General features: G+C 46.8%; 1 protein-coding gene across 2 annotated transcripts in view; it reads left to right on the forward strand.

The window, feature by feature from the left end:
- Positions 1 to 16,995, forward strand: part of LOC101279373 (phosphoserine aminotransferase) — a 29,370-nt gene extending 12,375 nt beyond the window's left edge. The window contains exons 7-9 of one of the 2 annotated variants that reach the window (XM_004285834.3): positions 5,087 to 5,215; positions 14,691 to 14,828; positions 15,831 to 16,995. In XM_004285834.3, the coding sequence (XP_004285882.2) occupies positions 5,087 to 5,215; positions 14,691 to 14,828; positions 15,831 to 15,936 (373 nt within the window). In that variant the 3' untranslated portion in view covers positions 15,937 to 16,995. The remainder of the gene's footprint in view (positions 1 to 5,086; positions 5,216 to 14,690; positions 14,829 to 15,830) is intronic. The other variant, XM_033416673.2, reaches the window with a different exon arrangement.
- Positions 16,996 to 18,075: the final 1,080 nt, after the last annotated feature.

Raw genomic sequence — 18,075 nt, forward strand, 5'->3', positions numbered from 1 at the left:
CTCAGAGAGAGTCATTCCCCTACCAGCCCCTGTGCAGGCCTCCACCCCAGGCCCTGACCGATCGGGTCAGCTGGCCAACCTGGGCACCTGGGGTTGGGGCACAGGCTGGGGGAGGACAGATACTCCCCGCCCAGAGCCTTCCTGCCCGAAGAGTGGGCTCAGCCAGACACTCAGAAACAAGGGTGGAAAAGGGGCGAAGTTTCCTCTCCAGACAGATCAGAAGAGTGAACACTGAGACCATCTCGGGGCAGGATCGCTAACAGTATTTGATCAGAGTCATATAAACGTGGAGGACCAAAGAGATTGGGTTAAAGGTATTCTGACCCAAGACACCCCTTGGTATCTTGCTTTCTCTTACCCCGAAAGAAGAGAAAAGGAAAAAAGTAAGTCTGTATAATTGAGTAGTTACCCTAAATCTATGACTTGAAAAACTTAGATTTCATTTGGGGTACTTCAGCTTTCAAGATGAGAACATTGTAGTTCATGCGGTGAGAACAAGCAGTGAATGGAGAGAGGAAGCTTTGTGCAGAGCACCCTCCCCCGGCCCTGGATGTAAGGGGATAAGGTGCCCAGAACACTGCAACTTTGTATTACATGGAAGCCCTGGAAAATGTCCCAAGTTTGAAAAGAAGCTCTTTTTTTTTCTTTTAAACTCGCAGCCAAGTGACCACAGGCCCTGGGTGGTTTGAACTGAGCCTTCCTGTAGTTGCCTGTAGCCCTGAGCAGTGAACTGGGGTGGAATAAAGGACGGCGTGGGCGTCCTGGGCACTAAGCCCAGTTCATGGACAAGCAAACGGATGCCTAAACTTCCCTTCTAAGCCCACAAGACATTTTTACTTACCACGACTAACTAGCTGTAGTGTGGGGTAAAGTAACTAATAAGAAACAAAATGACCCTACTGACCCAGGCCATCTTACTTACCAGCATAGGAGTGTGGGCTGCCAAGGGGGCCTAGTACTTCAGAGCAGCCAGGGAGAGTTTCCCGGGGAACTTTCTGGTGTGCTTTTCTAATCCCTAGTGCCCACAGAGTATTTCTTGTTGCCTTAAAAAATTAACACATGGTCTTGGCAAAGATTCCTGAGGCGAGCAGAGCCTGCGGGGTAACCATTGTTAACTGCTTGCTGTGTAGGGCATATGCAAACAGAGCCGTATGTTTAATTATGCAGATGGAACTTTACCATATAGGCTGTTCTGTGAATTCTTTTTTCTATCCAGCAACGTACTGTGAACACTGCCATGTCAGCTCAGACGCCTGCCTTTTTTCCCCCTTTGAATTGCTGAGTGATATTCCAGAGAATGAATCTGCTGTGATTCATGTAGTCATTTAATGCGCAGGCTGAGACAGTGTACCTGCACTGTGTGGGGCAGGGGACATTTTAGAAGTGAAGCCGTACTCAGTTAAAAGTTAACCCTGGTTAGTGGGGACAAAGTTTCAAAGCTGCATAAGCATTTTAGGGCCCCTGTGTTTTGAAGGTTTCGGATTGTATGGGGGTAGAAGCGTGAGTTAATAATGCATCGGCAGCTCCAGTCGACTCACAAGGCCGGACATCCTTTCACTCCAGGGGCATCTGGTCTCCGGGAGAGCCTGCTTCCTCTGAGCCCCGTACCTCACGCTGAGGCTTTGTAGACCAAGGCTAAAGGTGCTGGTTCTGGGCAGCGTGTAAAATGGGTGGGCTATCCGCTGACTGTGCCTGCTCGGATCTTATTAAGATTAGCCAGAGGGCTTCCCTGGTGGCGCAGCGGTTGAGAGTCCACCTGCCGATGCAGGGGACACGAGTTCGTGCCCCAGTCCGGGAAGATCCCACATGCCACGGAGCGGCTGGGCCCGTGAGCCATGGCCGCTGGGCCTGCGCGTCCGGAGCCTGTGCTCCGCAACGGGAGAGGCCACAGCAGTGAGAGGCCCGCGTACCACACACACACACACACACAAAAGATTAGCCAGAGAGCGTGGGCAGTGAGTCTGGGCATAGGGGTGAGTCACACAGCAAGAGGGAAGTGTGTTGGTGCTGAGGTCTGGCTGGACTGTGGACCTGGCCTGAGCCTTTGCTGCAGCCTTGATTTGATGAATCAAATAGCAGCATCTTGGGAACCCTGGGGTAACAGAGCTGCAGGTAGAAGTGAAGCTCGGCTTCCAGAAAGCGCTGTTGAACCGGCAGCCACCCGCAGGTGGCTCGCTGTGATTGGATCACGTGGCAGGGTGTGTGGCTGTGGTTTGTGGGGGAGTGAGCAGTTTGGGGTTAGATGGAAATTCGAGAGCACCTTACGGAACAGAGAAGTGGGAGGGCAGCACCGTATCTGGAACACATGCCTACACGTCCACACACGCGCACGCGTGCTGTGATGCCCCTGGAGCGGCTGCTCTTGGCAGCTGTGTCTGTGGCTTGGTGCCAGCCTGGCTGCCCCGCTGGCAGGTAAGAGAGTGGGTGAGGGTCCTGGAGCCCCTAGTAAACCAGAGGCCTTTGTTACTGTGGAAAGAGCTGGGGCTTTGGAGTCGGACCATCTGGGGTTGGAATCCTGGCTTTCTCAGCCACTTATTAGATGAATTTAGCCAAGTTAAGCTGTCTGAGCCTGCCTGTTTCCTCATCTGTAAAGCGGGATAATGGCAGTTCTGGCCTCGGATTTTTTTGATCAATATAAGGGAGAGTCCTGGACCGCTGAACAGTCCTTCCCCTCTCTTACTTTCTTCTTTCTCCTTTGCTCCTCTGATTTCTCAGTCCTTATACAGAGAGCTCCAGCCGAGGCTGTAAATTATTCAGAGACTGTTTTCTGCTTTGAGCTTCCTCGCCACTGCCCCTAGCTGCCATTTCTCATTCCTCCCAGGGCTGTCTGGGGAGCCAGGCTGGGGAAGCTTCCACCGGGGCTACCGTATGGTTCTGGGTGCTGCCTGTTCCCTGCCCAGTGCCCGCTGGGCAGCCCAGCGTGGGCTCTGCTACCTTCTGGGGTAGAAACACCGGGATTCTCCACGCACCTGGAGGCAGTGAACGAGCCAGTCAGGTATCTTGGGCTTCCCTGGGACAAGCTTCTGGTGTTCAAGCATTTTCCCCTCCCCACCCTGTCATGTTAGTAAGTAAACGAGGAGGCAGCTGTGTCTGGGGGTCCCCACCCCAGATCTTTGCGGGACATTGATGCTCAGCAACTAAGTTTGCACAGATTCTTATGGGGGACCTTTGTCCCACTCATACAGAGGCCATTGCTGAGCACGGACCTTTTCCACGCTCCCAGTTCGAGGAGGATGGTCTCTTTTCCCCGGGAGACCTCTGCTCCTGTCCCGTGGGCTTTCAGTGAGGTGCACAGAGAGCCCTCAGCACCTTTTTATTTTTTATTATTTTTTAATTTTTTGGCTGTGCCGCGTGGCATGTGGGATCATCGTTCACTGACCAGGGATCGAACCTGTGCCCCTTGCAGTGGAAGTGAGGAGTCTTAACCATTGGACCGCCAGGGAAGTCCCCTCAGCACCTTTTTAAGCAGAGGGGCTTTCAGAAGATCACTGGGAAAACCATCCGCTGCTCTTCAACGTCTTGTGTTTTGGGCTTAGTTTTGAGCACTTAACTAGTAAAGATACTACATAGTACACCTGCCATGTGCCAGCCCTGCACTAAGCCCTTCACCCAACCCATTTCCTGCAGTCCCCCCAAGAGCACTGAGGTCTCTAAGTGACAGAGTTGATATTCTGGCTCGGTAAACGATGCCCCCAAGCTCTATGCAGGGCCGAGGTGCGGCGGGTCCTCCTGGAACCACATCCCACGCCATCTGCACTCCTGTGTCTCAGATGAGCCTCCTTCAAATGTTCCTTGTCGCTCTTACCTCATAACTCACCGTTTCACCAACACACAATTCTGCCTCTTCTCATTCCCAATTCAGAAAAGCCTATGGAGGGCTCTGATTGGTCCAGTTAAGTCCCCTGCTCAACTCTGAAACCAGGGGAGCAAGGGACCCCGCTGGGTCCTCCTGCTGGGTGGAGTTAGGAAGGGCAGGGCAGCTGAAATGCTGGGTGTCCACCGTCGGTTGGCAGGCCTCCCTGTTTCCAGGTGGGAAAGTCGAGGTTTGGATCCCTGGGGTGACTGATCCTGGGTAATCTGTCGGGGCAGCACTGGTTCTAGAGTCAGGACTAGGACTTGGAGCCTAGGCTTTTGGGCACTCTGCCACCCTGCCTCCGCCCGGTGGTGGGCTGTGCGCCGGGGCTTTGTGGGAGGAAAGGTGAACGCTGTGCTTCCAGCCTTCCAGGACTGCAGGGTCCAAGACAGGGCGCCCAGGAGTAGAGAATAAAGAGCCAGTGGTAAAAACTAGGGGAAGTGTGGGCAGCGGGCTCTGGCCGTTCAGAAAGTGAAGAGTTAACTGGTGGGGGTGGGGAGCTAGATGTCTGAGGATGCTTGTGGCAGGGATAAAATGTCAGCAGGGGTGGAGACAGGGAGCTGTGTTCCAGGTGTCATGAAGAGTTTGCGTTCGGGCTTGGGCTGGACTGGTGGGCACCGATGTGACCTCTAGTGAAGAGTCTAATTAACCCTCTTTTCTGAATGGCCCCCAGGGGCCTAGAGTTGGGTTGATCTTCGTTTTTGCTCCGTGACACGCTCCTGTCCTTGGTGTACACATGGCCCACTTTCATCTTGTCTCTGTCTAATGGTGTCTTTAAGTCTGTTTTAGTACGACTTCAGACTTTTTGCTTGGGTGTCTTTCCACTTGTGCAAAGCTGAACTCAATGGATATATGTATTTTTTTAAAAATTATTTATTTATTTATTTATATTTTAAGATCTTTATTGGAGTATAATTACTTTACAATGGTGTGTTAGTTTCTGCTTTATAACAAAGTGAATCAGCTATACATATACATATGTTCCCATATCTCTTCCCCCTTGCATCTCCCTCCCTCCCTCCCTCCCTAACCCACCACTATAGGTGGTCACAAAGCACCGAGCTGATCTCCCTGTGCTATGCGGCTGCTTCCCACTAGCTATCTGTTTTGCATTTGGGAGTGTATATATGTCCATGCCACTCTCTCACTTTGTCCCAGCTTACCCTTCCCCCTCCCCGTATCCTCAAGTCCATTCTCTACGTGGATATATGTATTTTTTACTCTTTATTTTAGCATCTATGTCATGGGCTTGGTCCTGGAGTGGATTAAGAACAACGGCGGTGCAGCAGCCATGGAGAAGCTTAGCTCCATCAAATCGCAAATGATTTATGAGATTGTTGATAATTCTCAAGGATTCTATGTGTAAGTTGATGGGGTTTTATCTCACATTTTGCCTCTTGTGAATTTAAAAATGTGTATATGCCATGTCCTTTTGGAACCTGGATGCAGCCACCTTTCGCTGATACACCGTACTCCTCAGGAGCATGAGTTAGGTAAGTCTTTCCTCCTGCATCCCATTCCCAGGAATCCCGGGCTTTGGAACTTGTCTCCCAATGGGTGGTAACGTTTCTCACACCACAGACCCCGGGGCAGACCCCTCTCCCCAGCCTCACCTCCTCTGTATGTCCCCTGGGGACAAAACACGTACTTGCTGGAAGCTCTCAGCTGTACCTCAGGACTCACTGGAGACCCTTGGTATAAACACCCACTCCTGGCCTCTCCCCTGGGTTATTTACCCTTTTAGGAAAGTTTACTCTTTCACTTATTACAGGACAAACGCTCCCCTCCCAGGCCTGCAGTTGGTGAATGGAATTGGCTCTGGTATGAGTTGACTCCTAGTTAAATGTTTTTGTGACGAATTGACTCATGAACATGTGTTGACCGCTGGACCAACACCAGAGCGCGTATGGGCCTTGTATTGATCTCCTAGGGCTGCCAGAGCAAAGTACCACTAGCTTGGTGGCTTAAAACAAGAGAAATTTATTTTCAGCGTTCTGGAGTGCAGGAGTTCAAAGGCAAGCTGTCAGCAAGGCTTTGCTCCCTTCAGAGACTCCAGGGAAGAATCCATTCCTTGCCTCTTCCAGCTTCCAGGGGCTTCAGGCATTCCTTGGCTTGTGGCTGCCTCACCCCAGTCTCTGCCTCTGAGAGGCCTTCACATGGCCTCCTCCTTTCTTGTGTGTCTTGTCTTCTGTCTCTTACGTTGGATTTAGGGCCCACCCAGATAATCCAGGATGATTGGTCTCATCTAGAGATCTTAGCTTAATTGCATCAGCAGAGACCCTTTTTCTAGGTCACATTCGCAGGTTCTGGAGGTGAACACGTGGGTAAACCTTTGCAGAAGCCACCGTTCAACCCCCTACAACAGACCTGTCACCAAAATGCCAGATATAAAGTACCTAGTACAGTGCCTGGCACACAAGGAGCTTGAGAGATGATGTTTTCATTTGTTTTTCCCCTCCTTCAAGGTGGGGACAGCTGTGGGAGGACCAGACTTTATGCTCTGTAGGCACGTGTGTTTATACACTTACATGCGTAAACACTTACACTCATTTGCCGAGCCAGGACCCCTTTCTTAGCGGCCTTTACTCTTTGGAGTTCAGTGTGTTGTAAGAAAAAATATCTGGCTGACCATAACAAGGGAATTTTCACTCTTTGAAGAATTTAGTGGGCCTTGTAGGACAAAAAAATGGTGCCTCAATCCTGCCTTAGAATTGTACGTTTTACCCAAGATTTGCTGACACATCTCCGTAAGCATCCGTGGGTAGGGTTGTACTTTTGGGACAGGCCTAACTGCTGCTGTCCCCTCTGCCCTTAAATGCCTGCCTGCTCCTAGGAGTTCTTGGCGTGTGATGACACCCCAGCCACAAGCCCTCAGGGAGTCTGGCTTGGCTGAACGACTTGACCTTTGGGGTCCTCTTCCACATGCCATCTGGGGGAAGGGGTACACACTGTGCATTTCTGCCTGCTCTGTGGTTCTGTGGCTTGGCCCTTGGGAATCTTCCACTTTAGAGCCTGACGTGTGAGAGAGGAGGCCAGGGTACTCCACTAGCGCTGACTGGAGGCGTTGTAACGTGTGTGATCAGCAGTAGATGGTCCAGGGAGTTCATGGCCAAGGGCTAAATAACGAGCCATGAGCTGGGGGCAGGGAGATACTGCTTTGGCTGGAGGCGAAGGGGAGGGCTTTTACATGAGCTTGAGCCTTGGACAGGAGTAAGAATTAGGCAGAGAGGAAGGCGGAAGTACTTTTAGGAATTTTTAGGAAGGCAGGGAATGGCCTCTGCAAAGCACTGAGGGAAGAAAGTAGTGTGTTTGGAGAACAGAGAGTGGGCTGCCTGAAGGGCACGGCTCGTGCTGGGATTGGAAAGAAAGTCTGGAAAGGTCTGAAGACATGTTTAATTCACTAGCTCATTTATCCATTCGTCTATCTACCCATCCACCCACCCATCCATCTACCCATCCATCCACCCACCCATTCATCCGTCTACCCATCCATCCATCCATCTATCCGTCCATCCGTCCGTCCATCCATCCATCCATCCATCCAATGGCGCCTGAACACTCCTCTGTGCTAGCCTTGTTCCAGGCTCTGGGGATACCCAGAAGAATAAGTCACCTTTCCTGGCTCCATAAGAGTGATCAGGATCTGAACGTGAGTAAGAGCACGTGGCAGCTGTTGTGGAGGGGAGACCAATTTTCTATGAGCTTTTGGCTCCATATATTTCTCGGGAGATGTGAAGGCACAAAATGGGAGGACAGGAAGCATGGTGATGCCTCCAGGAGAAATCCAGGAAATTAAAAACAAAATAAAGCATAGGAGGAACACCAAGAATCCCCTGAATTCTCTCCCCGCAGTTGAGATCCTTTAACTGCAAGCACCCAACCTGGCGTTTCCCAGAAGGCAGCCTGTCGAAGCCAATGTGGCAGGCAGGTCATCTCCTGAGGAATCTCATCACCTTCCCATGCAAAACTCCTCATTCACTTATGAACAGCCTTGACCCCGAACTTGCATCCTCTTCCGAATAAGCCTCTTTCTGGGAACTTCCATTCACCCCCTGGGCCGCCTGCCCAGAAAAGGTCATCCGGCTCATGGTGTTCCTCTGGGACCTTGTCACCAGGGTCAGTAGCAGGCTTTGCTCCCTCTCTCCTCTATGTTAGCAGTTGGACGCTCACTAGTTGTCTCTGTGTGCACTTGGGTTTTCAGGAAGTTCTTTGCTATGGAAATATGGCCCCGAAGAGGAGGTGAGCAGTTAAATGAGAATGCGTGTGAATAAAGAGTATGTAATGTAGACGTTAAGAACGTGGGCTCTTGCACTGGGTAATTTGTGTAAAGCACCAGAAACCGTATTTGGCACTTAGGGAGCATTCCTTAAGGGTTAGCTCTTAATAGTATTTGTGGTTATTATTGAAAGCACCTAGGATGTTCCTGACACATCGTGTTTAATGTGTATTAGATATTAATTTTAATATATAAAGCTGTTGAAGTGATCAAATCCATATCTACATCTGAGGTCACCTTTTCTCACTTTCATGTGGGGTCCAGACCTTAGGAAAGAGAGGGAAGCATGTGATGTGTCTAGTGACAACCCCAAGATAAAATAAAGCAGGCAGAGCCCTTGGCGCTTTACAGCTATGAATACATTTTATTGTCATCACAACCCTGTGAACAGACAGTGTTTTACAGCAGCACAGACAGGTTAGGGTCAGGTGCAGCGGGGAAGTGGGATCAGGCAGGATAAGAACATGGGGAGAGTCAAGGGTGCTGGTTCCAACAAAAATCACAAATGATAATGACTTTTTATTTCAAAATGCAGGAATCAGTGGAAAAACTAGAAATGATCATGCTCAGAATTGTGATCAGTGATGTCTAAATATGTAAAAGTCAGTTACTTTCCCATACTTCAGAAATAACAATAAAAAACAAGGAAAGATCCCATTCGCAATAGTCACAAAAATTAGTAAATATCTAGAAGTCAGTTCAGTGTTCACCCGAAAAAGTTAGTGCAAAAGGATAGATGAAACATTTTAAACATACATGTTAACATTAATAAAATGTAATGTTAACATATGATCTATTAACGTATAAAGCCACTGGCAGAGGGAAAGACAGATCGGTGGAAAAGTCCAGAAACTGGTCCATGTTTACTTGAGAATTGCATTTTAAATTAGACAGTTTTAAAGTCTAACGTGACTTTTTGTCTAATTGACTGATTGAAGCATTGATAATTCATTTAAACAGAAATTAGATATTTGCATCATAGCATACACAAATTCTAGTCCATCGAAAAGATGCAAATGCAACTAAATGCAAGTAGCAAATATAAAATACAGGAGAGAATTTCTGTGTAAGTGTAGGGATTACAGAAGCCTTCCTAAATAAGCCATAAAACCCAGAAGCCATAAAGTAAAAGATATTTAATTACATGAAAATTTAAAACTTTTCTACAGTTCAAGACATAAACAAAACAAAATGACAGACACAAAAGTTTGGTAACGTATTAACATATAAAGGTTACTGTTGATATAGAGAAGAACCCACAAATAAATGAAAAAGGATAACGAAATTTTAAAAAGGCAGGGGGTGGTTTCTAACTGTATGAGCAAACAACTCAGAAGAAACACAGCTGGTTAATAGATGAATGAAGAGGGGCCAACTTCTTTAGGAAATGCAGATTAAAACCATGGGATTTTCTTCCCCTCTGATCAGCAGAAATTCTAAAGACTGATAACATCTGGTGTAGGCAAGGGAACAAACACACTTTGGGTATGTTAAGTAAAAAAATGTGTTCAATTTTGGAGCGAGGTTTGCAGCGTCCATCAAAGTTCAAAACTCTGCTGCTCTTTGACCAAAGACTTTTACTTCTAGGCACCTGCCCTCTGCCAGTACTCTGCCTTGCACAGAAGTGTGCACAAAATTGGGCACCCGCAAGTCCAATGCGGGATACTTACGTTAACGGGGAAAATCTAGAGACAACCCGGGTGTCCTTCAGGAGGGGTCTGGTGAAGGAAATTAAGATCCATCCGTGGTATGGAGTAACGTGTGCGTGGAGAGCGGGGAAGGTCTGTGAGCAAACTGGGAAGATGACCTGATACGTCATCAGGTCAAAAGGAAAAAGCAGGTGTAGAAAAGGACATGTCTATTATCCCACTTAGAAACCCACAATGTTTGTATTTGTAAATACTATATATGTATATATGTACATGTGGAAACACACATATATACATGTATACACATTTGTGTATCTGATCCTGAAAATGTGCAGAAGACTGTTAATGGCAACCACCTCTGTGGAAGGGTAGATCTTCATATTTTTACTCTAGTTTTCCTAATCGTGTGCAAATTTAGAATTAATTTTTTATTTAAAAGTTAGGCAGTCAGGAGAGGCCTAGTGACTCTTTTGTGGGCTTGTCTCACCTCAGGATGCACTCTTCACGCCCTTCTTGTCTCTGGTTTGTCTTTTGGAGCAGACACCGCTGAAATGAGCATCTTGTCTTCGCTTGCCGACTGCCTGCGGTTTTCTTGCGCCCTCCTAACCCTCGCCACCTTTGTGAGATGCTGTTTCCCACTCAGGCGGTGCCTTTCCCCTCACACATGCCCCTCTGGTACCTTGGGCAGTCCCGGGGTTTCTCAGTGGGCATTCTAGAAGACTCATCCCAGAGATGCAGTGGGTTTTTCAGCCACGTGCATTTGGGGAAAACTCTGTTCCTGTATGAATTATTCTCTTGGGACTTCACGATTCACCGGAGCTCTTGAGACGCTCTAGGAAGTTGAGTCAAGAAACCCGTGTAGCCCTGTTCATGCAGGATTTCCTAAATTTCTAGGACTGACTGACACCGCTTTTCCAGTCACAACCATCCTTATCAGCTTCCGTCATAGGCTCCCTGGGGAGCGCTGCTCACACTCTGGCCTGGAAGCTTTGCAGTCCCAGGATGACCCGCTGCTTCCACGCCCACCCGGCCCCCGTGCTAGCGCTCTGTCAGCCTGGCACCTTCTCCCTGCCCCCAACTCATTCAGGCCACAGGCCCTGCCCTCGCTCTGGGATTTAGTGATAACGCCTGGGAGCGGTGGGCCAGCACAGACCACGGCAGTGCTCGGCGTGGCTCACAGGGTTTAAAACACACAATTTGAGCCTTTACTGGAACATGTGAAGATTATTTAAATCCAGATGTCTTATTTCATAATCCCCGTGTCTCTGAAAGTGGGAGAAAGAGACTGGGGGTCCATATGTTTCAAGCAAAAGGGAGACTGTTTCTCTGTGGAAGAACAGGCCCTCACAGTTAACAGGTAACGTAGGGAGTTTGTGCTGAGTCTGTCATGTTGGGCCTGTTATACTCATTTGTATGACCGTTGGGTCCCTATTGGCATTTGAATTTACTGCCCATGCTTGAAACTCCCCAGTGTCCCTGTCTTGGTCATCAGGCCTAATTCTGTTGACCTAGAAAGTTCTTTGCGGGAGCTTTCTAGCAGGGCTCTCCCGCAGTGTCCCCACCCTCCAGCCCCTATGTCCTAGTGCTTTTTCTAAAACACGGAACTCGTTGCGCAGACCTGATTGCTCCTTGTTGCTCCAGGATCCGATCGATCGAGTTCCCAGGAGAGCGTGTCTGCAGGGCCCTCCGCGGTCTGCAGTCCTGCCCCCAGCCAGGCACCCAGCACCCCAGGTGCTGCAGAGAACTTGCTGGGGTCCCCCGTGCCTTGGCAGACACAGCTGTCTGCCAGATGCCCTTCCTTCGTCTCCCCCTGTCCTGACCCCTCCCACCTCCCTTCCTCTGAAACCTTCAACCTTCCCTCGGGCAGAGTTACTTGCTCAGCTCTGTGCTTCCACAGCGCTTGTCCTGTGGAATTTGAATTCCCTCCACAGCCATCTTGCTAGGTTGGGAGCAGCTGATTCCCCTTCATCTTTTTCTTCCTTCCCTCAGCCCCACAGCAGGGACACTCTTGGGCACCGTGCAAATTTAATCTTCAATTTCTAGTTGTTATGACATAGTTGCTGTCATGATACCATCTACGTTCACAATAGGATGAGTAAATGTGTGGGGGACGACTGTAAATACAGATTCTTTGTAAATCCAGGTTCTTAATTCTTCCCCCTTTTTAATATTTTTTCCCCTTAAATCACATGTCCTTTTTGCTGCTCCAGCTCTATAATTGGACTCTCACCTGGGGAGCCTGAGGCAGCAGAATATCAAAGAGGGTAGACACTAAATTTTTAATTTAAATGTCAACCAGGATAACTACTACCTGTGCAAAGGGGGGCCCAGAATTCAGGCTCAAAGCCTATTACCAGATACTTGGTTTCCCTTCTTGTGTCTCTTCTGTCCATCGATGTGCACTTGACTCCTATTAACTTTAACAGGAATTATGTGTGTGCCCTGAGGGGCGAGCATAGCTTTTAATGGGGGCATCCTCACACTGCTTTTATTTGCTGTTTAATTTTAATGAATCCCACCCTGTAGAAGGGGAAGAATGAAATAGGATGTGCTTGAGAAAATGGAGAGAGTTATTACATATCTTCCTTGTAATCCAGAGTAGCATGTCATCTCTTCTTCTGTTTGTCTCCTTTGGTTGTCAATGGAAGATAATTTTGGCTTGCTTACTTTCCAAATCAGAAACTGAAGTCAAATACTAACGTATCCTAGATGAAATTTGACTCATTCATTTTTGAGAGTCTGTGAGCCCTGTGTAAGGTGCTGAGAATAAAAAGACAAATTTATTGACTTCAATAGTTATTTACATAGCATTGAATGTGTTCCAGACACTGTTCTAAATTCTATCAGTTATCTACTTTTGCATCATAGAACACTTCAAGACAGTGACTGAAAACCACAGCCATTTCTTTTGCTCAGGATTCTTTTCAGTCAGCTGGTGGGGCTGGGCTCAGTGGGGTGGTTTCTTCTGCTGGTCTCATCGGAGATCACTTATTCAACCAAAGTCACCTGGTGATCCACCTAGAGTGTAAATGGCCCCCCTCATCTGTCTGGCAGCTGGTACTGGCTGGCTGTGGGCTGGGCCTGTTATTTCCAGCAGGCTAGCTCGGGCTTGCTTACATGGCAGTGATGTTTTAAGAGGGCAGGTAGAGAGGCTGCATGCCCCTTGAGGCCTCAGCTTGGAAGTTGCACAGCGTCGCTCTTGTTACAGTCTCTTGGTCAAAGCAAGTCCACAAGGCCAGCCTAGATTCAAAAGGTGTGGAGCACAAGACCCCACCTCTTGCTGGGAGGGCTGCAGAGAATTTGTGGCCATTTAGTCCTCACATCAGAGAGGCACAACAGAGAGATTTAGTAACTTGTTCAAGGTCGCACAGCTTGGGACAGTACAGTGTTTTAAGTGCTTTGAAAGCTGCTGCTCATTATTTTTAAATCTTACGGCCACTGTTCGGACCAACTTATTTTTTTTCTCTGCAGCCTTGTAGAAAAAGGGTCATTCACATTGCTGTGTGGCTGCCATGGGTTGGAAGCTTCATATATGTTGTATCACTGAACTGTCATAACTAGTATGAAATGGAGATATTACTGTCATTCCCAATATTCAGATGAGGAAACTGAGGCTCTTGGAAATTAAGTATGAGTCGTATAAGAGAATGTTAACTCACTGTTCCATATGCAAGAGTGATCTCCCTAAGTAAATTATAAATGTCCTGGCGCAGATCTTTTTTTAATCTCTTGTTTGCACCTGGAAAATGGTTTTAAAAAATTTTCTGTTGCTGACAATTAAAACAGGATTAGATAGCAGCTGTGCTTTAGGGCATCCAGTTCACATTTATTACATTTACTTCATAGCCTACTTTCACCCTAACTAGTGGCAATAGAATTGCAAGTTGATGGGAACAATCTTACTCTAATCACCTGTACAGTTCAGTATACTCCATTATGATGTTTAAATATATAACATACTATTAAAAGAACATTAAAGGGAAGATAGAATTATCCCACATTCTCACATCCTGAACACAAATATTTTCTGTTTCTCTATGCTTCCTTAGAATCTTTATGTCCACATTTATACTCTAATTAGAGTACCCATAACATCTAAAATTTTTGACTTATTAGATCACAAACCAGTTCCATTTTGCAGCCTAATCTTTATATTTATCTTTTTATGTGGCATCTTAATATTTAGTTATAAAGAAATGTTATAATTTATTTTATTTCTATGGTGGCTGTAGGTCGTTTCTAACTTTACCTGTTGTAATTAATTACAGAATATATGGTGTTCTGGATGGGCTTTAGTTCAGGTATTTGGTTTAATTCTATCTCTAAATGTGTACTCTCATATTTTTTGAAAACATATGTTCTGAATTTGATTCCCAGCTCCTGTCAAGAACCATGTAAATGTGTGTTGTGTGTGTGTGTTGTGTGTTTTGTGTGTGTGTGTGGTGTTTGTGTGTGTGTGTGTGTGTGTGTGTGCGTGTGTGTGTGCGCGCACGCCAACAGTTTTACTCTGGGAAGTTGACTTAAGGAAATAGTTCAAACATACAAAAAATGTCCAAGTAATCCAATGTTATGATGTTTCTTCACATGTTAGCATAACTTTATTTTTTGTAACTAATGCTTTACTTTTTTTTTCTTTTTGCTTTTCTGTAACCAAATAACTGACATAGAGTTCATGTGGGGTATAAGTTTTCGATCTAAATCAATTTTCCCTATACAGCACTACAATTATCCCTCTCTGTTTATTAAATAATATTCACTTTCCTGGAATTATGTGATTCTTATTTTACTGAATGCTTAAATATAATATATAAATGGGTTTATTTGGATTTAATAAAAATTATTTTTCTGTTGCTTTGTTAATGGCAGTTGCACATTGCAGAAAAATAGCTGGAACAAAAAACATGTTTTTCAGATGTCCAGTGGAGCCCCAGAATAGAAGCAGGATGAATATTCCATTCCGCATTGGCAACACCAAAGGAGATGATGCTTTAGAAAAAAGATTTCTCGACAAAGCTCTTGAACTCAATATGATCTCCCTGAAAGGGCATAGGTGAGTACTTGTCCCATCCAGAAGCTTGTCAGAGAATTGATTTAGTTTTTAGACGCTGAAGGAGACACATCTAGGAGCCTACCCATCCTGGAGTAGCAGTTATTGTAACTAGTTGGGAAAGACCATTTGTTACGGGGGTTCTCCTGCTGCTGCTTACAGACCCCTTAGCACGATCCCACGGCCGAGAGCATGGATGGGGGGCACATCTTCTAGGAGCTTTGGTCAAAATTTCCTTTGAAAATCTCTGCTCTGACAGCACAAAGAGTGCCATCCCAGCTCTGGTGCAGCTGGCACAGCCTGTTCAGTGTAAGAACAGACACTGTTGCTCCCCCGAACGTCCGAGAGAGTAGTTAATTCTGTGAGCTCCATGGAAGATGTGTGTTCTCAAGCATGAGAATAGCTGTCTGCTCCCTGCCCCCTGCATGGCAGGCTCATCGAAGAGTTGAGCTAACCTAGGTTCCACGTGAGCGTGACGGTTCTCCACTGCGTTGGAAAGGAATTTTTTAATGACTGAGATGTGTGAAGCTCCTGGCCACCTGCGGGGGCTTTCAGGTGGGAGGTTGGACACGATAGTCTCAGGTGCCGTGACTCTCTCAGGTGCTGGTGACGGGAAGGAGGGCTGTCTTTTTTTTTTTGTAAGATGTTGGGGGTAGGAGTTTATTTATTTATTTTTGCTGTGTTGGGTCTTCGTTTCTGTGCGAGGGCTTTCTCTAGTTGTGGCAAGTGGGGGCCACTCTTCATCGCAGTGCGCGGGCCTCTCACTATCGCGGCCTCTCTTGTTGCGGAGCACAGGCTCCAGACTCGCAGGCTCAGTAGCTGTGGCTCACGGGCCCAGTTGCTCCGCGGCGTGTGGGATCCTTCCAGACCAGGGCTCGAACCCGTGTCCCCTGCATTAGCAGGCGGATTCTCAACCACTGCGCCACCAGGGAAGCCCCAGGAGGGTTGTCTTGATGCTCAACCAGATGCTCCTGTTCTTAACAGCTGCATCTGTTGTTCTTCTAGGTCCGTGGGAGGCATTCGGGCCTCTCTGTATAATGCTGTCACCATCGAAGATGTCCAGAAGCTGGCAGCCTTCATGAAGAATTTTTTGGAGATGCACCAGCTATGAGCACATCCTAACCAATATACACTCTGCCCTTGAACAATGTACAAAATTGAAAGTCACTTGGGCATGGCTAAAAAAACTAAAGAAACAGTATTTTTCTCGAATGAACATGCTTCTGATAGATTTTCTTCTTTTTTCAGAGAACAGCAAAACATCCACAGCTGTCCCAAGCTGTTGAAACTTAACCTTAATTCTGACTTGAACTGGAAGCTTTTAAAAAATCTTCTCTTGCTTTTCTACCAAATTCTAACTACTGTTGTCTTTGCTGCTACTTTTTCTGCCTAGATCTCATATTCAAAGCTGTCTATGAGTTTAATTATATGCAAACTGCAGGTTATTATTTTTAGAGACACACAAACACACAGCATGGAGGGTGGGTGGAGCCCTCTAGGTGCTGAATTTTGATCCTTTGCAAGATGACAGCAGTGGGGTCTTCTGAATTCTGCAGCTGTTAATTCAGGTCACCACCGACCGTGTTGCGATGTTCCAGACTGAGAGGCAAACCGGAGATCGTTCTTTATACCGTTATTCTCATAAAGAGATAAAAGTGGCATACTTATGTTTATATAGCAAGGTCTGTTTTTAATACCAAATAGTTTATATCTCTATGCATTTATATCTCTGTGCATTTATATTTCTAATAATACGTTTCTTGTTGATATATGTTGAGACTTTGAGAAGTTGTTGGGATCCTTGACCTTGTGCATTAGAGTGTTACGTTCTCAACAGCTGTGTGCCTCCCCTTCCCCCTCCCCTCTCCCTTTTTAAGCTGCTTCACAAGATTTGGAAGTTCCCTGATTCACTTTTACTTTCCTTTCAGTGGGTAGAAGAACGGTTGGTTGGTTGGTTGGTTCTTTGTTTTTCAGTTATGCTGTTAAACTAAAAATCTCTGTTAAACTCCCTTACTGTTTGTTCACGTGACTGTTCTCTTTCTGGTGTTTGACCAGTGATGCCATGAGCTCGGGAAGATCTTTGCTGAAGAGTCTTTTCCCCTCTTGTTTATCCATTGTCAGTGTTTTATGTTGACCGTGCGAAGGACATTAAAGTCCTAAAACATCTAAACCTTTGTCAATGAATTTCTTTACATGCTTTTTAGACAGATTGTTCTTTTAAAAACTTTATGTTGGGAAAACTTGAGTCTAAAAATAGCATCTGTGAAGGGTATTTTCTTCAAAAAGGTGTAAGACTCGAGTCCTGTACATCCACGTCTTTAATGATTCAGCACACTGGTACCTTTCCGTTGGCTCTTGGAATGGACAGTATCAACAAACCACGTTACAACACAGCTCACGGTATAAAGTTCTATGAACTTTGTCCCCCTTAGGCTGGAAACATGCCGCTAGGACAGTTCTGAGCTATCTTCGTGTTTCGTTGGATGTGTAATGAGGACTATCCTGATCTTTCGTCCCAGCTCTGCACCAATTAGTTGGGTTAGTTGGGTTTCCTGCTTAGGGCTAAACCTTACCAATCTTGGTTCTCTCATCTGTGAAAAGGAGGATTGAAATAACTCCCCCACTTATCTCAGGGATGTTTGAAGAGCTTAAAACGAGGGCTCAATGCAGGATGTGATTGATAACCACAGTACATTTTTAAATGGCAAAAGCCGGCCAGTGCTTGGACGCCATCCAAGTGTTCACATATAATAGTTCTCAGAGTCTATTTTCCCTCCTTCGTCATCCATTCATGTGATGGTGGCAAGTCCCTGTGTTTTGTACCGGCCCCAGATCTCTTGAATCTCCACTTATTTCCATTCCCATTGCCAGCTCTGTCAGCCCTCAGCGGATCATTTCAGCAGCCTCATCTGCCCCCACCTGCCCCTACCAGCACAGCCCGTTGGACCATCACTTCCCCTTCATGCTCCTCCTTGGTTCATAAAAAAGCCCAGGCTTCTGAGCCCAGCGGTCACAGCTTTGTGGTGTCTGGTCTGGCTTCTTCTTTCTTGTGTTTCTGGTTCTTGGAATGTGGCGTGCATATACGCCCATGCTACGTCGGGTAAGCCTGGAGTTCCTGCCCCCGCTCAGCAAGACTGACGTTCCTTCAAGACACCTGCCAACCTCCTGACCTTGTTTGTGTCTCCTGCATTGCAAGGATGCGCTTTTCCTTTGTTCTTAGAAGCGTGACCCTTTTATCCCGTCACAGCAC

The sequence above is a fragment of the Orcinus orca genome, chromosome 6 (genome assembly GCF_937001465.1).
Source record: "Orcinus orca chromosome 6, mOrcOrc1.1, whole genome shotgun sequence".
Taxonomy (NCBI): Eukaryota; Metazoa; Chordata; class Mammalia; order Artiodactyla; family Delphinidae; genus Orcinus; species Orcinus orca.